The 25,916-nt window shown below is 43.0% G+C and overlaps 3 protein-coding genes and 1 long non-coding RNA gene across 12 annotated transcripts in view; 2 read left to right on the top strand and 2 right to left on the bottom strand.

Annotated features, from left to right (window-relative positions):
* The window catches only part of SLC17A9 (solute carrier family 17 member 9), a 33,332-nt gene extending 26,859 nt beyond the window's left edge, over window positions 1-6,473 (bottom strand). The window contains exon 1 of the mRNA XM_083618889.1: window positions 6,336-6,473. Coding sequence (XP_083475015.1) covers window positions 6,336-6,469 — 134 coding nt within the window. The 5' untranslated portion in view covers window positions 6,470-6,473. The remainder of the gene's footprint in view (window positions 1-6,335) is intronic.
* A 442-nt stretch (window positions 6,474-6,915) lies between these two features.
* On the top strand, window positions 6,916-13,850 carry LOC310764826. Of its 2 annotated transcripts, none has more exons than XR_014549239.1 (3): window positions 6,916-7,053; window positions 8,065-8,137; window positions 10,735-13,850. It is a non-coding gene; the product is annotated as an uncharacterized lncRNA (long non-coding RNA). The 2 variants fall into 2 exon arrangements; XR_014549240.1 differs by having other exon boundaries at window positions 10,453-13,850.
* On the bottom strand, window positions 11,407-25,217 carry GID8 (GID complex subunit 8 homolog). 2 transcript variants are annotated; one of them, XM_083619195.1, is made up of 5 exons: window positions 25,077-25,217; window positions 16,921-17,050; window positions 16,270-16,466; window positions 15,453-15,650; window positions 11,407-14,295 (listed from the first exon to the last, which is right to left on the bottom strand). In XM_083619195.1, the coding sequence occupies exons 2-5, from the start codon at window positions 17,036-17,038 to the stop codon at window positions 14,122-14,124; spliced, it is 687 nt and encodes a 228-aa protein (XP_083475321.1). In that variant the 5' UTR covers window positions 17,039-17,050; window positions 25,077-25,217; the 3' UTR covers window positions 11,407-14,121. The 2 variants fall into 2 exon arrangements, with proteins under 2 accessions (XP_083475321.1, XP_083475320.1); XM_083619194.1 differs by lacking the exon at window positions 25,077-25,217 and adding an exon at window positions 22,153-22,285.
* The window catches only part of DIDO1 (death inducer-obliterator 1), a 66,479-nt gene continuing 65,633 nt past the window's right edge, over window positions 25,071-25,916 (top strand). The window contains exon 1 of one of the 7 annotated variants that reach the window (XM_083618270.1): window positions 25,071-25,809. The gene's annotated coding sequence lies outside the window, so the exon portion shown is untranslated. The remainder of the gene's footprint in view (window positions 25,810-25,916) is intronic. The other 6 variants (XM_083618269.1, XM_083618262.1, XM_083618260.1 and 3 more) reach the window with 6 other exon arrangements.

Here is a 25,916-nt window from a genome sequence, read left to right as displayed (position 1 = left end):
TTGGGGAAAATAAATAGAGTAAATGGGGAAAAGTACAAAGATTCACAAAATGTTTTGGGGTATCCGTACCCCTGCGTCCCCCCCCCCAAAAAAGCACTGGTTATAAGAATTTCAAGGTCTTTGTATAGAATATTCATATATGCACACAATCTAAATATATGAACCACGTGTCTGACATAGTATGGGGGGGGGAATAAAAAAATTCCTTCCAGTAGCACCAAGTAAGTTTGTTATTGGTATGAGCTTTTGTGTGCATGTACACTTCTTCAGAAGTGTGCTACTGAAAGGAATTTTTTTATTTTGTTTCAACTACGGCAGACCAACACAGCTACAGTACTTACCTGTGTCTAATAGTATGGGAAAGTGAAATATACTCAGAGTCGCAAAGTGATTTCATGCTCTTTATTCAGCTCATAGTGGTGAGGAGGAATGAAAATGAAAGTCCCCTCAAAGTATCTGCTTTATATACATTATTTACACAATGGGCTGCACATGATTGGCTAATTCCGGAATTCTACAGTAAGCCAATCAGGTTGTGGATTCACTTCTATCTGGAGCATGATTGGGTGGTTCCTGCCAACCAATCATACTGCTGCATTGTTCTAGGACCAGTCAGACTGTTGCATTCTGAATCCTATTGTTCTAGGACCAATCAGACTGCTGCCTTTTGGATCCTATTGTTCTAGGACCAATCAGGCTGCTGCAGTTTGGATCCTATTCAACTCAGTACATAACAGAAAGCAATCCTGAAGCCATTTTGACTCTCCCAATGACCTCAAATATTCCTCTGCAGTAAGGGAGGCAAATGGGGAAAGCCTTCCCATTGGCCTTTTGCTTGAAAATCATGTCCTATGGGCGTATTTGTGTATGAATAGGGTGAGCCTGTGACCTGGATTCAGAACTAACCATCACAAAAGAATGGCCAGACTGCCCAGGTAATGCAATCAGTGACCATTATCAGGTATCCTGGCAGATAGGATTTCTGCTGTAGATCGTCTCCTTCTGTGATGTATGTATGATGTTTTGGGGGGTGGTCTTGGGCTATAGGGTGGGCAATTTCAAAAGTCTATATAAGGGCCTGAGCACCATTGTTTAGGGTTCTCCTCCCTCCTGCGTGGTGAGTAGGGACCCTGTTGCAACTGTTCCTTGAATAAAGATCAGTCTTACTAGCTGATTTGATTCTCAATATACTCTGGTTGGCCTCTGTTATTTTCTCCTACCGACAGGGAACCCACTAAAGGACTCCATACAGGCTCTGGAATACCCCATAAGGGAAAGGGAACAGTTTGTCTTATAACATTAGTTAGCATCAACCAAAGAATCTGAGTTCTAGACCAAAGCTTGGGGTGGGTGGATAAGTGTGGAAATTATGAATTTCCCCCTTTCCACCTACTGGCTGCATTTTGGAAATCTGATGCAAGCCTTGGTTGTTTTTAGTGTTACAAGAGAGAAAGAAGGCAAGGAGGTCTTGATGAAAATTTCAACCTGTTCGAGGGAAAGGTACCTAATTTGGAAGTGGGTGGGAGTTATAGAAGAGATGCGGGTGGCTCTGTGGGTTAAACCACAGAGCCTAGGACTTGCTGATCAGAAGGTCGGCAGTTCGAATCCCTGCGACGGGGCGAGCTCCTGTTGCTTGGTCCCTGCTCCTGCCAACCTAGCAGTTCGAAAGCATGTCAAGTGCAAGTAGATAAATAGGTGGGAAGGTAAAGGGCGTTTGCCTTCTGGATCGCCAGAAGCGGCTTAGTCATGCTGGCCACATGACCTGGAAGCTGTACGCCGGCTCCCTCGGCCAATAAAGCAAGATGAATGCCGCAACCCCAGTCGGTCATGACTGGACCTAATGGTCAGGGGTCCCTTTACCTTTAGTAGTTATAGCCAGAGACAAAGACAAAGCATTGCTTAAGACAACTGGTTTGTTGCTTTTGAAAAGGCGAGCCTTGCTAAGTCTGTTGCAGGAAAAGCAACGCAGGAGTCTTGTGACATCTCAAAGACTTAAGCCACATTCCCACCAAATGTTTAAAGCACTATTGATACCACTTTAAACAGCCCTGGCTTCTCTCACCAAAGAACTCTGGGAGCTGTAGTTCATTATGGGCGCTGAGAGTTGCTAGAACCCCCTCCAGTCCCCTCCCAGAACTACAATTCCCAGAGTGGTTTAACAAATGAATCTCTCTCCTTTTTGGGAACTGTAGGCTTGTGAACGGAATGTGTTAACGTATAAGGTTTTATGCGTGCAGAGGAAAAGGGAAAGAAAGGACTAATTTCGGTGTGCTGTCCATTAAATATTGGGGCGGGAAGCAATAATGACAGCATCTTACTTGCAGAACAGACTTTAACTTTGTGATTCAAGATAGACCATTTCATTTGTTCTACGGGGTTAAATCCAGTGCTTTCCCCCCTAAAAACTCAAGAAAATCACCGGTTTATAGTTCAAATCAGGAAAAATATATACAGTACAGTGATGTAAACAAAATCTACTCCTTTTCCCTTATGGGGTATCCAAGAGCCTCTACAGAGTCCTTAAGTGGGTTCTCTGTTGGTCAGAGATTGGTTTACCTGGGCAGCCTGGCCATTCTTTTGTGATGGTAAATACTTTAATTCCTGAATCCAGGTCACAGGCTCACCCTATTCATACACAAAGATGCCCTTAAGACAGGTAAGCAAAAGACAATGGAGAGGCTTTTCCATTTCCTTCCTCCTTGCAGAGAAACATTTGAGGTCAATTTGGGAGAGTCAAAATGGTTTCAGGATTGCTCTCCTGTACTATTTCAGACACTTGGTTTACATACTTACGTATGTGTTTGCCTTGTAAATTTAGGAACATTTAATTTATGTATTTGAGACCTTAAATTCTTACAACAACAGTAAATGGACAAAACTACAAAGATTCACAAAATGTATAGGGGTATGCGTACCCCTGCGTCCCCCCAGAAAAAAGCACTGGGTAAACCTAAAGTGCAACTTCCTAGAACTGTTTGTTTCTCTGTTCTTTGGGCACACTTTGCTGGCATGATGGGCACTCTGCACATGCCCCAACAGAATAGGGGTCTCCGAATAACCACTGGCACCCTTAACGATCTAGAGTCTCAGGATTGTATTATTGTTGTTGTTGTTTAGTCGTGTCCGACTCCTCATGACCAGAGCACGCCAGGCACTCCTGTCTTCCACTGCCTCCCGCAGTTTGGTCAAACTCATGTTCATAGCTTTGAGAACACTGTCCAACCATCTTGTCCTCTGTCGTCCCCTTCTCCTTGTGCCCTCCATCTTTCCCAACATCAGGGTCTTTTCCAGGGAGTCTTCTCTTCTCATGAGGTGGCCAAAGTATTGGAGCCTCAGCTTCAGGATCTGTCCTTCCAGTGAGCACTCAGGGCTGATTTCCTTCAGAATGGAGAGGTTTGATCTTCTTGCAGTCCATGGGACTCTCAATAATCTCCTCCAGCCCCATAATTCAAAAGCATCAATTCTTCGGCGACCGGCCTTCTTTATGGTCCAGCTCTCACTTCCATACATCACTACCCCAACAGAATAGGGGTCTCCAAATAACCACTGGCACCCTTAATGATCTAGAGCTCTCAGGATTGTATTAAAGATAGCTTAAAAAACAAAAGTAAAAGATCTCAGGTTGGCTAATCAGGGCCACCTTTTTAATTGATCTGTGAAGTGCCATAAACCCTGCAGTTCCAATTTCCATTGTGTAATTTCCCATTGTTTTGGAAGCTGTTTCCTAAGCTCACTAGAAGGCATTCCGATAACTTGAAGGAGTGGCTCATAGCCTACTTAATGAACCCTTTCTCTCTATACACAGGTCACAAACCAGAACAACAACACTTTAGCTTCTTATGCTTGAGTCGGAGGCCTACATTTGCCAGACTAGTAAAGCCTTGCCAAAACAAACCCAGGGTTTGTGGAAATGCCCCAAACAAATTAGATGTGAATAAAATGGTTTGAAAGCACTGTACTTTTCACAGGTACAAGCTAAGCTTTTTACAGCCCAAGTCCCAAGTCAGAGAGGCAAGTTTCAGCCTTAGCTCTTAGCACATTCAAGAGGGCCAAATCATAATTCTTTTTAATTCTAGCCTTAAAAAATAAAAAATAAAAATAAAGACTAACATTTGCATTTCTCTGAAGCAAATGCAACTTTGATGCGTAAGAAACAGAAAATAATGAACTAAAAGTGAATAATGCATGTTTACAAAATAAATGCATGGAAGCAATGCGATTCATTGGGGGAGGGATAGCCTAATAATAATAATATTAATAATAATAATAATGATTTATTTATACCCCACCCATCTGGCTGGGTTTCCCAGCCACTCTGGACAGCTTCCAACAAAATATTAAAAATACAATAAAATAGGTTTAGAATCATAGAACTGTAGATTTGGAAAGGATCCCAAAGGTCATGTCGCCCAACCCTTTGCAATGCAGTGATAACAGCTGAAGAATTCCTGACCGCCAGCCACCCGACTCCAATGAAGAGGCTGCATTGTGCTTATCTACATGACGTCTTCAAGAGCCCCAATATTTTTTGGGAATCGAACCCGCTGTTTTGCACGGCACTTGTAAATAATATACAATGACTCCACATGACAACTGCAAAGAAAGGGAATTGAGGGTGGAATAATAAGCTGTGGGCAAATCCGAACGAAATAGCTTTGAATCACATCCGGCAATAAAGAAAAGGGAATATGCGGCCAGCTTCAGAATCAAAGCATTGCATAATTTATGTGCAAGTTATTTATGTACTTCTGCACAGTACAAATTAGCACCAGAGCTTAATGTTCTGTCATGGGACAGGGAATAACTAACCACACACCACAGGGAGCAAAATAGAGGAGTTTGGGGAATACAGTGCTCATAAATCCACAAACAGGAACTGTAACAGAAAGGAGAGAAGAGGACCGCCACACAACCGTTTATTATGGGGATTCAGTGTTGGCTCAGGAATGCAAGTTTTTCGCTGCACCCACAGGTCAAAATGACACCCTGGTTCTTCCCCCCTCCAATCAGCCTCGGCCCAGTATACCTGAAGGAGCGTCTCCACCCCCATCATATAGCCCGGACACTGAGGTCCAGCTCCAAGGGCCTTCTGGCGGTTCCCTCCCTGCGAGAAGTGAGGTTAACAGGGAAGCAGGCAGAGGGCCTTCTCGGTAGTGGCACCCGCCCTGTGGAACGTCCTTCTATCAAATGTCAAAGAAATAAACAACTATCTGACTTTTAGAAGACATCTGAAGGCAGCCCTGTATGGGGAAGCTTTTTAATGTTTGATGTTTTATTGCATTAATAATAATACAGTGGTACCTCAGGTTACATACGCTTCAGGTTACAGACTCTGCTAACCCAGAAATAGTGCTTCAAGTTAAGAACTTTGCTTCAGAATGAGAACAGAAATCGTGCTCTGGCGGAGCGGCGGCAGCAGGAAGCCCCATTAGCTAAAGTGGTGCTTCAGGTTAAGAACAGTTTCAGGTTAAGAACAGACCTCCGGAACGAATTAAGTACTTAACCCGAGGTACCACTGTAATAATATTCAGATGGGAGCCACCCAGAGTGGCTGGGGAAACCCAGCCAGATGGGCAGGGTATAAATAAATTATTATTATTCAGATTTAGCCTTTTCATGGGTTCCCCCCCACACACACCCCATTTATCGTATTTTCTGCAGAAATGGTTAAATCCAGATTAAATAGGAAATGGGATGGCATTTTGGGGCAGATAGTCCTTGCACGAACCATGTGTGTATTAACAGTGCTACCGGTATATAGCTGTGTACTCACCTTACGTTTATTTAAAGCACATTCCCCCCCCCCCGAATCCTGGGAAATGCAGTTTGTTAAGGGTGCTGGAAGTTGTAGTATAAATTACAGCTCCCAATATTCTTTTTGGGGAAGGGTGTGTGTGCTTTAAATGTATGGTATGTGCACAAGCCTAAATGCACAGTAAACTGCCATGTGGAAGTACAGTGGTACCTCAGGTTAAGTACTTAATTTGTTCTGGAGGTCAGTTCTTAACCTGAAACTGTTCTTAACCTGAAGCACCACTTTAGCTAATGGGGCCTCCTGCTGCTGCACGATTTCTGTTCTCATCCTGAAGCAAAGTTCTTAACCCGAGGTAATATTCCTGGGTTAGCAGAGTCTGTAACCTGAAGCGTATGTAACCTGAAGCGTATGTAACCCGAGGTACCACTGTATCCTGAGAGAGAGAGAGGGAGAGAGAGAGAGAGAGAGAGAGAGAGATGCAGCTGGAAACCACCATTTTTGAAAGTTTTCCTTCTGCAGTTTGCTCCCTCCAGGTCTGGCACAGGGTCGCCTCCCCAAAGTTAATGATGCTGAAACTTACCTGGACCAATAAGAATCAGCGCCATCCTTTTTCATGCCCTCCTCCGTGGTCTTCAGCTGCTGCTTGAGATGATGAAGAGAGTGCAGATCAGCCCCGCACACCTGCGCTCCATTTTCACTGACACTCAGGGCCATTCAACTTTTTATTTTTTAAAAAATAATAATCCGTACAAGGCAAAAGTCCTCTTGTACAACGGCTTGTCGCCGCTGCCGAAATCTACGAAGCAACTGGATGACAGCGAACAGATGGTGACACCCGCCCCCCGCCCCCGGGGAATAGGGGGGGTTCCAAAAAAAAAAAAAAGCGCGATGTTTTTGCTATTATTTTTTATGATTCAATGACTCGTTTATTGGGCATGCTGATTGAATTTAAAAGCGGGAGGGGAAACCCAACTACCGGCCCCTCGGCCAAGTGAATCCATTCGCCCTGACAGTTTGCCGGCAGAGGAAGCGAAAAGCTGCGCGCGGCGCGTTTAGGTCTGGCGAGGGGAGTTTTTATTTCGCCCTTCTGCAATAAGCACCAAGTCCACGTGTCACTTTTTTCAGCGTCTCCTCTTCCTGTGTGGGGATTTCTGCAGGAAGTCTCGCCGCAGAAGGTCGAGGCTGCTCGGGGGCGATGCTTGCAAAAGGAGGAGCCCGGGAGAGACGCGTTTGCAGACAGATGCAGAAGTCGGAAAAGGCCAAGGTCTCGCCGGAGGCGGAGATAATTCAAGAAGCAGGTCAGGATGATGCTATCCAAGATCCGAAACAAGATGCGTTGTTGTGCTGGGCGATTTGGAGATCGCGCGCGCGCGGTTTGGCTCTTTCGTTCTTTTGCAAAATCTATTGCCGAGCGCGCGAAACAGCGTCTCCTTTCCCCGTCCCTAGAACTTTGCGCTCTGTGATTGACGTCTCCCTTCTCTCTCCAGCAGCGCCTTTTGATCCTGTTCGTCATGTTTACAAACAGGATCCGGTGGAGGGATCGACGGATGGTGGAAATTGCCAAGGGCTTCGGCACCCGCAAACAGAAAACTGAAAGCAGATGCGTAAGAGAGGTTGTGCCTGCGCGCCCGCGCGCGCCTCTGCTATTGCTGGTTTTCTGTAAAGCCAGACTGTGCAAACTTAGTGCATCAAGTCAGTGGCTGCCTTCTTTGAAGAAATGAAATGAAAGGAAATACAGTACGCACTTCCCAGAATGGGTGCAAGACACACAGCCAATCAAATAAAAAAAAAATGACAGCATGTTTCAACTTGTTTACCAAATCTGCCACTTTGGAAAAAGGAACTGCTGGGTAGGGTAAAAAGTTAAAGGGACCCCTGACCATTAGGTCCAGTCGTGGCCGACTCTGGGGTTGCAGCGCTCATCTTGCTTTATTGGCTGAGGGAGCCTGCGTACAGCTTCTGGGTCATGTGGCCAGCATGACTAAGCCGCTTCTGGCGGACCAGAGCAGCGCACGGAAACGCCGTTTACCTTCCCGCCGGAGCGGTACCTATTTATCTACTTGCAGTTTGACGTGCTTTTGAATTGCTAGGTTGGCAGGAGCTGGGACCAAGCAACGGGAGTTCACCCCGTCGTGGGGATTCGAACCACCGACCTTCTGATCGGCAAGTCCTAGGCTCTGTGGTTTAACCTACAGTGCCACCCGTGTAGTGAACTATAATTGTGTTGCATGTATATTTATTCCTCAAATCAGTAAAGGTGCTTCAAGGTGGTTTACAACACTATCGTGTTTTTTCTTTTTGTTTTGTAGGAAATCTCTGGAGCATTTGCTGTGGTGCATCGTAACAAGTTCAAGAAGACAATAAAATCGTGTAATAACTTAGGTAAGAGGTTGTTTTTCCGGCTTTCCAATCCGATACAGAGGTCTCGATTCACTCCAAACCCAGGTGAGGGTAGCCAGGAAATAATTAAAGAAATCAATTTAAACTGCAGAAAGGTGTGACAAGGGCAAAAATGACCCAAAAAGTTGGAAAACTGCAGAAATGCTGTGAAAGGGGCAGGAAAACAGCAATCCCAGGAGATTTTGCATCCGTCTTTGAGGCCTGTGGAGAGTTGGAGCTTGAGAAAGGTTTGGAGGGAGCGATTGTGGCGGAGTTTGGCTTTTTAGATGGGTCTTCCACGCTGTACACAATTTTACATATTCATGCGGTAACCAGGACCGTAACTCCTGGGCAAGTGGAGAGACACCTGTATTTATTGTAAGCAGGTGAAAACATGGTTACTGGACACTGCCCTAATCCCCTCCATTTTCTACTCGTTTTGCCCCCGTTAAATTGAATTGGATCGGCTATAAATTTGCCACATTTAACCCATGACAGCTCTTGGGCCAGTTGAATGAACATCAGTTGGAGGCTTATAGGCCAAGTCCACCATCCAGAAAATGTGCTTTGGCTGAGTCTGCCCACATATCTAAATATAAAAACCAGGTGTCTAAAATAGTATGGGAGAGCAATCCAGTCAGACTTTCTCTAGTGTAAATGTACACTGTTGCAAGGATCCCAAATCCTCAGTGTTTAGGAAATGAAGGCTTAGGCAGTAATAGAGTCATTTTGGACACTACAGGGTTTAACACATGAACTTAAGCATCTCTTATGGCGGAGCCTGAACCATGCGCAAGTGGTTTACTCAGAAGTATAGCTTTGCTTTCTTTGCATTATATGTGGCCCGTACGTTCTTAATATATGTAGAAAAAACAAATAAGGCACTCTCACCAATTAGGTTATCTTCATATTTAAGACTGCTAATTTGGTCCATGTGACAAAATTATAATTGACAACCACTTTTGAGCACGTAGCTCTTAAGATTTTAGGAATGTCATTGTGGGACAGAATAAATCAAATGTACATACTGCTTACAAAAATGTAGGTTTTACCTTTCTTACATTCTCTTACACATTTGGAAACGTGTATTAGTCCCAGCGCAGGGATGTTGCTTAAATTGACTCAATTAGTTATCCTAAAGGACAAAGTTCTTTTGCATACTGAAGAGTGCAGTGACATTAAATTCTTTGCCTAGTCTACAGCTAAGGATCATGTTGCACCCTTATTGAAAGTGTTTTACATAATATAGTGTTCTGTATGCACACTCTTCCATTGTCATAATAACCTCTCATCCTCTTTGAAGAGAGTTCTAATCTGCTTGAGAAATAATGAGGGGAGAACCAGGATATTGTAGCTCTTGCAGGTTTAATGAATGCAGCATGCATAGCTGTCATGTTCTATAAAATCTGTACCTTCTTTAAAACAAGCACTTATTCCCAGAGAATCCCACCCACCCAATCACATTTTGAAACAGAGATCCTGTTTAGTCTCAGCTGATCTCAGAAATACAGCTTCTGGACTGTGACTCCTGAGTTCCAGTTCAGCATGCTTTGGGTGTTAATTCTTCCTCCTTCTCACAATAGCTTGGGCTTTTAGGAAGCTCTACCATTCCGTGCAAATTGCATTCATGTCTTTTCTACTGCTCGAGTCCATACTTTTATTATATATTCTTTTAAATGGCCCTATCACACATTGAAGGCCCCCTTCTTAGGGGAATTTTTAAACTATAAATCAAAGAGCACAATAACTAGAGCGAAGGAAAATAGGAACTGTGTGCCTTTGGAAATGCTGATTTTTAAAAAAGAAATATGGCTTTCATTAAAAGGAAAGTACATTGGTGACTTACCCGTAGCCTCAGCTCAAAGCTAGGTATGGGTTTCTTCTTTTTCTGTCTTTTAAAATATTCCATGAATGTGGTCTTCATTGAGCCAAGAAATCTATGTTGGTTTTTATGGGAATTTAAGGGGATTGTCAGTTTAGAGCAATATATGGGGTAGTATAGCCCCCTCTGGTCCTCACCCTGCACTCAGCTCTCACTTGTAGCTCCTAGAAGTTGCCAGCATGCGACAGCAGCCACACCCCGGAACGGCTTCGACTGGCCAGCTAAACCAGGTGAGGGTAGCCAATGGGTCTCAAATCCTAGGTGAGTTTGGGACTCCCCTGCATGTGAAGATTGAGCGGATGAGACCAATAGTGGGTCCAGTGGTCAAGAAAACAGTTTCTGCCCCTGCTGTAGAGGGAAGAGAGGGGCAGATGGGGCTCAACCTGGAAAGGAAAAAGGAAAACTGATCCTAAACCTCTGCTTCCTTTGGGAGAAGAAAGGGCTAAGGAGTAAACTCTACACAAATCCGGAGTGGAGTCCCTAAGATGGTTGGATCGCGTCTTGTACAACTCCTGCAGCCAGGCTGGTGCCAAACGTATTACTCTGCTTTCCTTTGGAACACATCAGAGAGGCTGAGAAGGCTGCCTTGTCGTCTGGGCAGCCCAGGACCCCCATAAATACTGCTCAGGCTTGCACACCATGGAAGGTCGTTTCAGTGCTGCTAACACAGGGGTTTGACTTCACCCCCAGAAGTGTACTCTATTGTCTCTCGAAACAGATGGAAGCCAGAAACAGATGGAAGCGAGCAACACCACGGAACATATTCCTCATAAATGCCACAGGTTGCGCCCAACGCTGCGTTGCAAGCTGAATGTATTTTTGTTTGTGAAGCAGAACACCACCTCTTCTTCCTTCCCCCTGCAGCATGCTGCACTGCCCTCAAGTTCTGTTCCAGAGCAATGGAAAAAAGTAGGTCTACAATCCAATTAAATATGTCTTAAGACTATAAAACTCATACAATTAAATCAATTAAATTTTCATATAAGTAAAAAAAAAGTTGTCATCACCAGCCATGCACACGTGTTTGCCTTTTAAGATAGTGCTCATCATACATTTTCGTATTTGCTTTTTTAAAAAATTAAATTTACTCTAATTATCACTTTTTAGGTCATAAAAGTATCACTTGATTAAACTAAACATTGCCACACACAAAATCATTATGCAAATCACCACAATTTGATATATAAAGGTCTTAGAAACGAAAATTTTCTTGATATGAAATTCGAAACTTGTTGAGGAATATTAATATTATTTCAAGGGTACACACAACCCTGCCTCCTCTACAGTGACTGTTAGCAGTTACTAAGTGTGAAGGAGTGGGAGGCATTTAAACTTATTTTCCACACATACTTTTTATGACAGCATTTCAAAAACACAAATGTAAAACGTATTGTTGAAAGTGGTATTTAATGCTAAGCAGTTAAGAGTGGCGATCTAACATTATGGAGCTAACAAAATTGCAACCATTCATCCATAGCCACCAGGATAAGACATTTCTCATGCATATGACAAATCCGTTTACGTAGTGAGGGCTGATTCCTGTGTACAATATTTCATAAGTTATGGTTCACAGCCTCCCCCATTTGAGAATAATTCAAACTGATTATATTATATTTTGTATATGCAAACTATTTTATATACACATGAATATAAAGATCCCTAAAAGTACCATTGGGATGACACCCTTGAACTTTCTGTAAAATGCATAGCTTTCTTTCATACCATTTTAAATATTTTCTCTCAAGTTACCCAAAAAACTTTACAGATTAAAGCTGCTTCAGTGTGTGATATTTTTAAAAAACCCAAAGGAAATAAATCTCAACTGTCATATTTAAACCTCTTGGGGAAATCTCACATATTTGGCTCTGAAATTAAATGAATTAAGTAAGGTAATGGAAGTTCCAGTTATCTTTGCACTCTTGGAAGAAACCCTGTGCTCTAAACACACAGGAATCTTCTTAAGCAGGGTTGCAGTGCAGTATTTCTGGTGCAGTGACCTGTTCAACTTTGCGCTGAAAGCTGAAACTCCAAACATTTCCCAAACCTGCACTTTTGCATCCAACAGCCAAGAACAGGAAGAAAAGCTAGTCATAGTTGAGGAAAGGTTTAGAGCCATTTCACTTTCACTGTTTCACATTGTCCTTATAACAAAAGATCTTTATCCACACGAATTGCAACTCTCTGTTCTCAATTAAATGCAGCTACGGGTCATTTAACAGGAAACATCTGTCAGGAACAAAAAGCTAGCCCATGACACTAAAAGTCAGGTGGTCCGTTTCGCAACAGCTTAAAACTGTGTGGCATCAGAGCTTCAGTTGGTGAAGACGGACTATATTCAACTAGACTTGTGAAACTAGTATATCTCAAAAGCTTGCACAAGTGTGCCTTCTCTAGAGCCAAGTTTCATACAAATGCCAACAAGTTTTCACAGTAGTCATTAGCAACTATGGACGCACATTTCCCCAGGAACCTCTCCCAAACAATTTCCATATATTTCTATGAGGTTTGCATGGAAGAGATTCCAAGTATGAGATTTCTTGTACTAGCGAGTCCCAGTGACTAGCTAAGCATGCTAGAAGCCAAATCGTTTTAGGTTTATCATCTACCCGCTAAGCTTAGGTTCTGAATGAATCGTCTAAAACGTTACTGAATTGATTGTGCAAACCGGGAGGAAGCTGCTTTCATGTAAGATTTGCATGGGAGGCTTGTGCATGTGTCGGAATTAAATCTACAGTGGCCAGATAGCCACAGGACTATAAGCAGCATTATTAACAGCTTTTCTACTGAATTCTGCCGTTTCCTCAACAGCCCTGCTGGCAACTTAACTGAATGGGTGTTTTGTATCGCCATCTTTGAAATAGCAAGGGTTAGTGCTTAATACTAAACAGCGGAACAAGTGAACATTCCTTTAAGACAGTCATACATGCGATGCAGCATCCCACACCTTAGCAAAAATTACAAGGCAGCAACAAAATAAGAGGGACTTCATGGAATTACAGGGCCTTTAGCTGGTGTAGAAATAAGCTCTATCACCGTGATCACAATACCAATACCAATTTGGGAATTCCAAAATGGAAGATTTGTAAAATCACAGTTCTCTTTACCCAAGGCAGGAAACTTGATAAAACCTCCACCATCATTATTATAAATTACAGCCCAAGAACTTCCATGCTGTTTCAGTGTATCGGCATTACATCAGACGTTTATTCTAACTGGAAATGGCCCCAGCCATAACAACAAAGCTGAGTATTTTATACCCACCCCCCAAGACACACTGTTGGCATTAAGGATGTAGCTACCACCCACACCAATACTACAGCTGGTATTATTTTTTAAAAAATAATAATAAACAAAACCCCAATGAAAGAAAATCTAATTACCAAGTGATTTCATGTCTTGTTTCAGAGGCATATTTTTGTCATTCTTGAAAACTATAAAATAAAAAGCCTTTATTGTCAGCAATACTTCGAAGAGAACTAGGCCCATCATGAATATAACATTCAGCCCCATATAAATAAGTCACCAAGGTGTGAAAAGCAAGGGAATTATGTCCAATTACAGCGTACAAGCTTCCTATGCTATACTCTATGCAGAAAAACAACATTGCCATGAGGTTTACAAAATGATCACTTCAAGCAGTTGCTAGTTTATAAATAGGGAATGCATATTTGGCTATAAATTAACACAGAAAATAGTCAATATTCAAGTGAGAGACAGGTTAACTGGAGATTAATTCACTGGCCACCGAAATGTGTTTCAGTAGCCAGACATTACAAACCTTCAGCACAGTGTGTATATATATATATATATATATATATATATATATATATATATGCGAGAGAGACTTGGGTTTTTTGCTTAAAATGTATGACAGTGCATAGCCTAAGTCAGATGGTCAAAGTGATACAATGCTTCTCAATGCTGATCTGCTGCATTTTAAAAAGGGACCCATCTCCCTTTAAGTATGCTTGCCAAGAAAAACAAAAAACCCCACACACAACCAAATTGCAAAGTCCTGAACTGTAGTAAAAATATTTCAGTCACAGACTGATTAAAAATGTATATAACTGTGCAGTTCCGAGTGTTAAATGTCCACCTGCACATTTTACTTGGGTTCCTCAATTGTCCCCTTGCTGAGGTCTGTCATTTTGGGATATTTTACTTTCTTCTGGTCCAGCTCGTTCTGAGCCCACAGTAGTAATTTCAGTAATTTAGCCAGCTTGGGTGTCGACTCACGATTTTCATAGTCTAGAACAGCTTGGTTAACTTCGCTCCAAACCTAGAGAGAGAGGAGCAACTCAGTTTAGCACAATATATGCATATGTCATAGAAAGTCAACATTATCTACCAACAGTTTATGACCTGAAGGACTAAATTCCTCCGCAGGTATCATGACCTTGTGCAAGCAACTAAATATCAGTCTCAAGCCCCTCCCCCCAAAAAATACGAACTATAGAGCTGCAGGATATTGCAGAGCACAAAGAACAAAGTCATGCCAAGAGGCTTTCGGTGGCTATTTCCCAGCTCTGTAACTTCCTTTCAACAAAGCTCAGACGTTAGTATCAAATTCCACAAAAACATCAGCATTTAATTGAAGAGTGTTCCTCTGATAAAAATAAAGCTCCTTATCAAAACCTCAGTATGGGTCTTTTTGAGATAAAGGGAGTGGTAACTTAGAAAGCCTACTGGAGTGGTAAAGGTCACCTATATTTTCCTTTTTCATCCTGTTAGAATAAAACAGAACAAAAGTAACTTGTTGTTCTAATGTTCGCCAAGTAAAAGTTGCTCCCAGCAACTGACCAGCTAAAACTGCAATTCTAACCCCCCTTACCTGGGACCCATTTAATTTAATAGGACTTCCTTCTGCGTTGACACATTGTGCTGTAAAATGTCAGTTGATCAATCCAGAGATTAAACTGGTTCAAGCTTGCTTTTTCACAACATTTTAAAAATGCTACTCATCCTCAAACTTTGGGGCGTAAAATGAACTAAAAATATAAATAAGCTAACTGAAAGCCACCAGCAAACTTTCAGAAAAAAGCCACGTGATTTATTACAAAAGATGATGGAAAGTGAAAACCTGTACAGACAGCTTTTCTTTATAATGTATAGTGGTACCTCAGGTTAAGTACTTAATTCGTTCAGGAGGTGTATACTTAACCTGAAACTGTTCTTAACCTGAAGCACCACTTTAGCTAATGGGGCCTCCTGCTGCTGCACGATTTCTGTTCTCATCCTGAAGCAAAGTTCTTAACCCGAGGTAATATTTCTAGGTTAGTGGAGTCTGTAACCTGAAGCGTATGTAACCTGAGGCGTATGTAACCTGAGGCGTATGTAACCTGAGGTACCACTGTAATAAAGGGCAAATCTTAAAAGTGCCCTTTTAAGAGGCATGCAGCATCTAATTTTTAGTTACAAGGGATTAAGCGCAATTACTTTCTGTCTCTGCATCATGTTGAGCAAGTCTCCAAAAGGTGATTCTTCTGGGTTATCGAAAGCAAGCAGGGCCAGAGTGCGCTCCATCTCAGTCAGGCATTCCCGGCTCTCCTCGCCTTGTTCTGCTAGCTGCGTCTGAGCAAACTCCAGCGCAGCTTCTGTTTCACGCTGCCGAATCAACTCAATTAAATGCTGTTGCTGCACCAGCCAACCAAAAAAAGGAAACAAAAAAGAAATAGGGAGACCGTACAGAAAAAATTAAATACAGTTCATTCAGTTTCTTTCACTTGATCAATGTTCTTCTAAAAATATGTCAGCTGAGCATTCAAGTGAAGCCTTTCAATTAGAACTTGGGAACTAGCTACTGAAAACAGTGTTAAAAGCAGCAATGTCAGAGAAATCAGGTTACATTTCCTAGCATGAATTTCCCCTTGCTTCCCTATTTTAACTATGGTTTAATAGTATGCCTGAATCAGCACTAACAGTGGTTAATGGTAACTAGTTTCCCTCTCAAAACAGGCGCTACAATTTTCTTCAATTCCTAATTTGAAACTCAGGTTAAGATGGAAACTATGGTTGACCAAGACAACGGTTAACAACACTGAATGCTAAACAATGGTTAAAGCCCCCAGGAGAAGGAAGCGGGCATACAATTCTGCTGCTTATTCCTATCTACACCAGGCCAAAGAAGAATGCACACCATATATACAGGATACCAAAACAGAAGAAGAAAAGGCTTTCCGAATATAGCAACCTTCCTTCACCACTGTCAATTAGTTTTAAATGTAATCAATGCCAGTTTCAATGTGAATCTTACCTGTAAGTGGAAGTAAAGGTATCGGTTCGTATCTAACAATTCTGGGTGAAGGCTGTTGATCAGTGCAATGGCTTCCTGAATCTGGCCTTTGAGGATCATCTCTCGAATTTTTATTCTTTCATCCAGGGTCTCTAAATCAACACTGGGCTCAATTCCAGACTCCATCCGAAACTTTTCTGCTGCCTCTTTGAAGCCTTCTGAAATGCAAAAAGAAACTGCTTGCAGAAAATGGAAACCAATTCAATCAATCATATTTGTATGTCACCTTTCCAAAATTAAGGCAGCTTACAACATTAAAAATCACATAATTAGAAACATAGCAAAAGTAGTCATAAACAATAAACAAAACATCAAAAAGTGCAAAGCCAAATCGAACAATATCTACATAAATGGCTAAATTGGAACAGTAGTACACTCGATATTTCCATAAATCCAGTTTCTTAAAACAGGATTCATCTAATAAATTGACAAAGGCCTCTTCTTGCTCCCCCCAATTGGTCAGGTATGCTGTCAGAAGAACCTCCAGAACAGTGTACAGGGGGAAAGGTTAGTAAATTCTTGCAATACACAAATACTCCCATGATGTCTCAAATGAATACCCGTACATGGTTATTGTGGTAACTTTATTTTCTAAACCAGCTGACTGATTACCTGTAACAAGGTAGTTCATGATCAAGCGGTTCATGTCAGCTCTCTGGATGTGCAAATTATTAAGTTTTTCCATCCACTCGTCTTTTGTGATTTCATCGGGTTTTTCGGCATAACTCATTCTTGTCCCTCACTAGGAAGGGTGAGAAAAAAACAGGCAAGATAAATTACTGTGAGTGAGCAGATACAAGAGAACAAGCAAATACCTCATTACTTTTCCGAGATGGTTTTTACTGTTCACTCTGTAAAAAACAGCAACCAGAGACAGTAAACTTATGCACGTCCTGATTTCACAGCTTGTACTCCATCAGGACAGCAGCTCAGTTTAGAACACAAATGTTCTGTATGCAGAACATCCCAGGTTCTATTCCCCTGCCAGTTAAAACATTCTCAGATAAACAAGGGTTCCGGTTGGGACACAGAACAGCCACTATCAATCAGAAGAGACAATTCTGGTCTGGGTGGTCCAGTAATCAGTCTTGCATAAGCAAACTTTCTATGCATAGATCAGCTGGCAGGGGTGTGTGTTTGAAGTCAGGATATAGGTGAGTTGTCCCATATATTAAAGAGGGAGAAGGGGGAAATCAAACCCACCTGTTATATGCAGGGGTCACATATTTAATGAGCAGTTCTACCCTAAAACATGGCATAATTATAGAATGGTTAATACATCTTATCAAATGCTCATCACAGTACATACACTGTTAATTACAATAAAAACAGCACTACATATTATTTGTATGTTGTAAACAATTTTTATATGTACATAGTTGTAATTCTATCAGTGTTTATTGTTTTTAATAATTGTTTATATATTTTGAGATAGTTTTTATCTGTAAGCTGCCTTGAGTCCCATAAGGGGAAAAGGCAGGGTATAAATAAATATAAAATAGTAGTGCTATCGTGACGTGTAGTGGCAAGCACCTAATCATTATTAGCATTTATACATGTAGTGCTTTTTGAGTGCACAAAGGAGTTTTATATATATCCTCACAGTACTTCTCACAACAATCCTACAAAGTAGACAAGTGTCTTTACACCCCCGTGTTACAGAACAAAGGCTGAGGAAATGTTGGCTTGAATATTGACACACATTGACGGAGCTGAGATTTGATTTTCTGGTTCACAGCTCATCTTCTGATGACATATTACTAATTAGAGCAAATGGCCATGGCACAAATATGAAGGCATCTCAGATCTGCTTTCACACCTAGCTGTTCTTGCTGTTCTCTCTTAACTTTGCCATGATCCAAAAGCACTTTTCAAACTATCAAACACTGCAGAGGTGGGGTAACTGGGGGCAGGCACAATAATGGAATGGTTTGAACCCTGAACAGAAGCATTCCACGCTGCAATGTTTTGTGGCAGGGTCTTATTCACAGCTTTTAAAGTGACTGGACAAATTGATGGGGGACAGGTGTGGAAGCACATTTAAAAATGACAGAAAAAAGAATTTGGTCAGCATGCCTCTGGTTACAAGATGTGAGGTAAACAGCAGATGAAGGTTATCCCCTACACAGTTTGTCAACTTTAGAAACACTAAAATAGAAAGACACTGGTCTGATCCAGTTACACAATTTATACTTTATTATGATAGAAGGAATTAACAAAGAAAAATGCTTACTGCTTACACATCTCAGTCACAAAGAAACATTTCCAGCACAACCATAACCATTTCTACTCATATGTTAAGTCCTAGAGAATTCAGTGTCATGTGCTGTTATAAAGATGAATGTATTGCCAAGAATGTTTTTTTTATTTCAATCATTGCAAATTTTGGACAAAATGGATTGTTTCAAGAAGTGGCAGAGAGATATTTCTAGATTTGTCTGGCAGGGCAAGATGCCCATAATAAAATTTAAAATATTAACTGATGCAAAGGATAGAGGTGGATTTGCCCTGCCAGACCTTAAACTTTACTATGAATCAGCAGCATTTTGCTGGTTGAAAGAATGGCTGCTTCTTGAGAACACAGACATTTTGGATTTAGAAGGTTTTAATAATGTTTTTGGGTGGCATGCATATTTGTGATATGACAAGGTTAAAGCACATAAAGCATTTAAAAACCATATTGTCAGAAGAGCACTGCTCAATGTCTGGACAAGATATAAAGACTTGCTTGAAAATAAAACACCAAGGTGGTTATCACCAATGGAAGCGAAGGCTCAGAAAAAGCTCAATATGGAGGCCAAATAGCCAAAATATTGGGAGATTCTGGAACAGGAGGGTGACAAACTGAAACTGCAGAGTTTTGAGAAACTAAAAGATAAAGTGCGAGATTGGCTTCATTATTATCAAATAAGGGAGGTTTATAACTTGGACAAAAAAATTGGCTTCCAGGTGGAAAAATCAAAATTGGAAACAGAACTGTTAGATCCCAAAACTAAGACATTATCAAGAATGTATAACTTGTTGTTGAAATGGAATACTCAGGATGAAACGGTTAAATCTGCTATGATTAAATGGGCACAAGATGTTGGACATAACATAATGTTTGCTGACTGGGAACAGTTGTGGACCACAGGTATGAAATTTACGGCATGTAATGCCTTAAGAGAGAATATTATGAAAATGATATACAGGTGGTACATGACACCAGTCAAGCTTGCTAAAATATACCATTTGCCCGATAATAAGTGTTGGAAGTGTAAAAAAAACGAAGGTACATTCTTTCACCTTTGGTGGACGTGCCCAAAGATTAAGGCTTTCTGGGAAATGATCTATAATGAAATGAAAAAGGTATTGAAATATACCTTCCTGAAGAAAGCAGAGGCCTTTCTCCTGGGCATGGTCGGCCAATTGGTGCCAAAGAAGGACAGAACTTTCTTTATGTATGCAACAACAGCAGCAAGAATACTCATCGCGAAGTATTGGAAGACACAAGATCTACCCACCTTGGAAGAATGGCAGATGAAAGTGATAGACTATATGGAATTAATGGAAATGACTGGCAGAATCCGCGACCAGGGAGAAGAGTTGGTGGAAGAAAATTGGAAGAAATTTAAAGACTATCTGCAGAAACACTGTAAAATTAATGAATGTTAATATGATGCAGGATTGAAATTAGATGGTTTTAGTAACAAAATTAAAAGAATATATCAAAGGATTGATAATTAGATGAAAATATGATGTTTAACATGTCAAGATTTATAATTAGGATAAAAACAAAGAGGGAAAGGATTTGCTGAATTAACTATGTGAACTGGAATACAAAAAAGGGAGGTGTGAGGAGGTCAGGAAACGAGTAATTGAAATATAAAACATGAAAAGTTTGATTTGTTTTTATTTATTTTTTTACATATTTTGTATTTTTTCTGTATTTTTGTATCTTTTTTCTTTGTCTTTTTTCTTTTCTTATATTGTAATTTTCTTTGTAAAATTTCAATAAATATCTTTTTTTAAAAAAAGAATTCAGTGTCATGTAGCCTTAACAAGATCTAGTGTAATTTCTTACACATTCTTATTTATAGATAAGTTAATTGACCCTAGAATTGCTCTTAATAATGGGCAGGCAGCACAGAAATATAATATTCAATACAGACCGAAAATGATTTGAAATGCCTTTCTTTCAACTTGTTTCCATAGAACTGTAGCTTTAAAATGAACAAAATATGCAAAGCACTATGGCTCCAATGAAGCATTAAAGAGGTGAAATATTTAATTGGGTGTAGCACAGAAAGCTACTGTAGTCAGACTACCACATTCAAAACAAGTCAGAACAAAATCTTGGGAATAAGTTTCAGTGAGGCTTTGCAGCAACTAAACTTACATATGCTATTAGTCTCACTGTTAATAATGGGTCCTGAGCAATCACTCCCTCAAACACTAAGCTTCCTGTTTGTAAAATAAAAGAACTAAGTCCCATGTTTATTTGTTGGAAGGACAGGTAAATAATCTTGGAATTGCTATTAAGCTGTATGGTTTAATCCCACCCTTTTTGGGTGCACAAAGGCTGAACACCAGACTGAAAACTGGTGTCTTGCTGCCATGAAATGTATCTTACTCAGTCTAGATGATTCTTTGACAAATTTTAGGTTTAGTCACTTTAATTATCACTCACTAGCAACACTACCACCTCTGTACAGTCTCATTAGGTCTTCAAGGATAGCATAGGCTGAACTGAAAAAACTGCTGAGGACTGTGTTGCAAAATATACACCTCGTAGGAGTCTCCAGTGATGAGCTAACCGGAAGCCCTTTAAAGATAAAGCTCAAGCAATGTGTCACAATAAACACCTAAACGGAACTGCTGCGGAATCTATTAGGATAGATGCATCCCTTTGATACGGCTCCATCCAGAACTGAAACCGCTTTCCTCTTTCCAAAGCTCTGTTAAAAACCAACACGTCTCTAATTAAGACACGTAACGTCCGAGGATGGTTACGAAGTTCACGGGTAGAGAAAAGATCGGTCTTTTTTCTTTCTGCTTGCACGGTATATAGGTTCACATGTGTACTGAGTGCCGAACGCTCTGGTTTCCGATAGAACACAAACAAAAGTCACTCCGAATATGAACCACGTGTGTTGTTTCTGGGTAAAACCGAAACGTAAAGAAAGCCTTTCCCATCCTTCCCCCCCCCCCACAAAAAAAAGGTTCAGAACGAGAAGCGCCTTTTTAAAACTTGAGAAGAAGAGGCGCTCCAATCCGTTTCGCACAACGCAGGAATCGGATCCAGTTTCTCCCTTTTTTATATTTTTTTAAAATTTTATTTCCCCCTTCTTTATTTAAAAAAACAACAAGTGCTCCACGAAAGCTTGCATTTCCTTGAAATAGAAACGAGCGTGTCGGAGGAGCAGCGTATAAATAATAACAATAAAAAGAAGCGAAACCCCGAAGCTTGTCCCTGCCCCTTCAGGGAAAGTGCGAGACAGGCGCGAAGCGGCGGGGAGGCCGCGTCGTGTCAAATGGGGGGGGGGAGAGAAAGAAGGGAAAAACCCCAGTAAGGAAGAGGCGGCGGCGGCAGAGTCTCCCGCGACAGGAGCTGCCCGCCCACCGCTCCTCCCGGCCGCGTCTCGGGGCTTCCTTCCTCTCGCCCTCCGAGAGCAGGCCCAGGCGGGGGCGGACCCCTCGGCGCCACCAGGCAGGCCTCACGCCGCCCCAAAATGGCTGCTTCCCCCTCAGCCGCCGCCGCATCCGCCACGGAGAAGGGCCTCATGCCCCTCACGGGCTGCCGCCGCCGCCTTTCCCCCCTCCCACAGGTGACACTCTCCCCACCGGCGCCGCCATTTTACTCACCGACCGAGCTCGCCGCCGCCGCCGCCGCCTCCTCCGCCGGGCCTTCAACGCCAGGCCCCGTCACCTGCTCCGCCCCCTCCTCCCTGCGCCGCTCTCGCTCCCGCTTCCCCCCCCCAACACCCCCGCCGCCGGCCTCTCGCAGGCCGCGCCTCTCGCGAGAGCTCCGCCAAAGCCGCCCTCAGCCAATCCCCTCCGAAAGGTCGCGTGGATCATAGAGACGAGGGAGAAGAGAGGGGATCAGCACGGGGGGGGGGAGAGGGAGGGGCGGTCTATAGAGAAGGGGCGTCCTAGAACGGCCTAAATATCGTAGCGTTAGAAGGCGCTGCAAGGGAATCTTTGGCCCGGCGTGGGATTCGAACCCACGACCCCGTGATTGAGAGCCTCATGCGCTACCGGCTGAAGCTGTTAAGTTCTAATTTTTAAAAAATAATAATTCTCAAGCGACATGCAAAAAGGAAACGATAAAACTGTCTAGTAAACACAGTAAAACAGCATTATAGGACCTGATGATTCCAGGTACAGGTAATTCATTCTGATGGAAGAGGTAAAGCCTGGGTGAAAAGACGTCCTTATTGTGGGAAGGACATAGCTCAGTGTTAGAACTAGTGACTTGCATGCAGAAGGTTGGAGATTCAGTTCCAGGTGTCTCTAGCCAGGGCTGGCAAGGTCCTCTGCAAACTGAGTACAGTGGTACCTCGGGTTACATACGCTTCAGGTTACATACGCTTCAGGTTACAGACTCTGTTAACCCATAAATAGTGCTTCAGGTTAAGCACTTTGCTTCAGGATGAGAACAGAAATCTAATCCTATACAGTGGTACCTCGGGTTAAGTACTTAATTAGTTCCGGAGGTCCGTTCTTAACCTGAAACTGTTCTTAACCTGAAGCACCACTTTAGCTAATGGGGCCTCCTGCTGCCGCCGTGCCACCAGAGCACGATTTCTGTTCTTATCCTGAAGCAAAGTTCTTAACCTGAAGCACTATTTCTGGGTTAGCGGAGTCTGTAACCTGAAGCGTATGTAACCTGAAGCGTATGTAACCCGAGGTACCACTGTAGATGTTATTGGGATGCACAGTGAGGAAGTTCAGGTCCCTAAGAAGAATCCCAAAATGTTTAGAAGAGCTATCCGGCAAAAGCCTATTTGCAATTCTGGCAACAAAATTGTTTCTATCTGTGGTCGTGTCTCCACCCTGTGCTCCAAACCAGTTTCACAGGTTCTTCCATGACTGATTGGCTAAGGTGATTTATTTACGGTAAGTCATACAAATAATTACACTGATATTCATCAGTATCAAACTTTATTTCGGTCACAGACCAGCATAAGATAAAACACATGGATAAATGGAACACATAAGACTTTAAACAGGTAAAGAATAAAAACTAGTAATTAAGAGGTAAAGGTAAAGGGACCCCCTGACCGTTAAGTCCAGTCGTGGACGACTCTGGGGTTGCGGCGCTCATCTTGCTTTACTGGCCGAGGGAACTGGCGTACAGCTTCCATGTCATGTGACTAGCATGACTAAGCCGCTTCTGGCAAACCAGAGCAGCACACAGAAATGGCGTTTCCCTTCCTGCTGGAGCGGTACCTATTTATCTACTTGCCCTACGTGCTTTCGAACTGCTAGGTTGGCAAGAGCAGGGACCGAGCAACGGGAGCTCAACCCATTGCGGGGATTCGAACCGCTGACCTTCTGATGGGCAAGTCCTAGGCTCTGGTTTAACCCACAGCGCCACCTGTGCCCCAATTAAGAGGTGATTATATCATTAAAATATCAGAGCCATTTACTACTATTACACAAAAAACATTTTTAAAAAGTTAAAATCAGAAATCAGTTAGTATGGAGAGAGGTATTCTTAGTTGCCTTATTTTTTATTTATAAAAATAGTTATATGTGTACCACTATTATTATTTTTTTAAATGGAGAAAATGATCTGCTGCTCAGATAGCCCACGCATCAGCATCCATTGTTAATGGTCAAGCTACACTAAGAGCTTTTGGGAGGATTTAAGTAATAAGGCATCATGTGTTCCATTTTTGTCCCTATAATAATTTTGCTATTTTAAACTGGTGCAACACTTTAAAGATAAAATAGTAAATATGTAGTTTGCTTCCTTTTGTCAAGTTACTTTTTGTGCAAGCATATGAAAGGTAACTTTTCAGTTGTGTTATCTACATACACTTTAGATTCCAGGTATAGGTCTGGTAGAAGTAAAAGGTTAAGAAGTTTAATTGTAAAAGGATTTCAGCTATTACCCATACTCGGCCCGCTAGATGTTTTGGAACTACAACTCCCACCATCCCTAGCTAACAGGACCAGTGGTCAGGGATGATGGGAGTTGTAGTCCCAAAACATCTAGAGGGCCAAGTTTGCCTATGCCTGCTCTAGGCTGTCTATGCCTGTCCTAAGGGAAAGTGGGACATTCCGGGATGCAAATCAGAAACCTGGACGGCTTCTGTAAATCCAGCACTGTCCCTGGAAAATAGGGACACTTGGAAGGGCTGAACCTATAACCATAGCTGTCAACTTTTTCCTTTTCTTGCAAGGAATCCTGTTCGGAATAAGGGAATTTCCCTTTAAAAAAGGGAAACGTTGACAGATATGCCTATAACCCACCCATAATGGAAATCCAGAACGCTTCTCAATACTGTAAGAACAGCTTAGTTCATGAACAACTTGGATTAAGAACGTTGCAGCACTTCCTCCTCCCGCAGAGGGGGCGCCCGATGCCTTTCCTTGCCGCTCTGCACTGCTCTCCCCACCAGAGAGAAAGACTCTCTAAGTTTCCGCGCTCTCTGTGGTTCCTTCCCCGCCCGGATTACCTCTGGGCGCCTTCCCAACTGCCACTGCGTGCGACGGAGCAGAGCGTCCTCCTCCGCCCCGCCCCCCCGCAGCCCAACGCGCACTTCCTCGCGCGCAGCCACCTCGGGCGGCCATTTTGGCGACGGGTTCCTCTCAGCCTCGGCGCGGGCGGAGCAACAAGTCTGAAGGGAGCCGTGAGGGAAGGAGAGGAGGAGGCGGAGGGAATGGAAATGGCGGACTCCGCCGCCGCCGCTCGTCTCGGCTGAGGCCCAGGGAGGGAGAGAGGCGCCGGCACCCAGGCGGGAACGCGCTCCCTTTCTCCCCCATCCCGAGTCTCTTTGCCCCCCCTAGTTTTCTTCGACCCCCTTTTTCCCTCCTCTACGGTGAGTGAGGGACAGCCGCTTCGGGCCTGGCTGAAATATGGAGGAGGAGGAAGGCGGCAGGCAGCGCGGGCGGTGGGTGGGGGGGGCGGCGGGAGGAGCGACCTCGCCCCTATCTCGCCCTTTCTCCCCCCCCCGGGGGGTTAGGTCGGGATCAGGGCCTTTAAAACCGCCGCTCGTGCAAGCCCCGCGGTGTGAGACCACAATCGGGTGACGTCGGAGGGCTTCGTGACGCCCCCGGTAAAAGGCACCCCCGACACTTGAACGTGGGGGGGCTGTGGGGGCTGTTGTTGTTGTTTTGGGGGGTGGAGGTGAGGGAGGGGCGCCCAGGAAATAGCTCCCCGCCCGATGTGTGATAACGTGGCCACCAGAGAGAAACGGAGGAAGGGCGAGTTTGCGGTGTGTCCCCCCCCTTTAATCACAGGCCTTCCGGGTAATTGTTTCAGGATCCGCTTGGCGTGTTAACAGCACTGTAGTAAGTAGACTCCGGCCCTCGCCGCTCTAAACCCTGCAATTCGTGGTTTGTGGGGGGGCATCATCTCTCCCTCCTCTTTATTGTCGAACAGGAAGAGTGACCTTATT

This window comes from Podarcis filfolensis (assembly GCF_964270895.1).
Source record: "Podarcis filfolensis genome assembly, chromosome: 6".
NCBI lineage: Eukaryota > Metazoa > Chordata > Lepidosauria > Squamata > Lacertidae > Podarcis > Podarcis filfolensis.
The sequence above is the reverse complement of the archived record's forward strand: the minus strand, read 5'-3'. Positions and strand labels throughout refer to the sequence as shown.

Coding starts and splice junctions, on each gene's coding strand:
- GID8 (XM_083619195.1), bottom strand. CDS start 17,038: ATGAGTTATGCCGAAAAACCCGATGAAATCACAAAAGACGAGTGGATG. Junction 16,467..16,920: donor CATGAACTACCTTGTTACAG/GTAATCAGTCAG, acceptor TTTGCATTTCAG/AAGGCTTCAAAGAGGCAGCA. Junction 14,296..15,452: donor ACATGATGCAGAGACAGAAA/GTAATTGCGCTT, acceptor CTCTCTCTCTAG/GTTTGGAGCGAAGTTAACCA.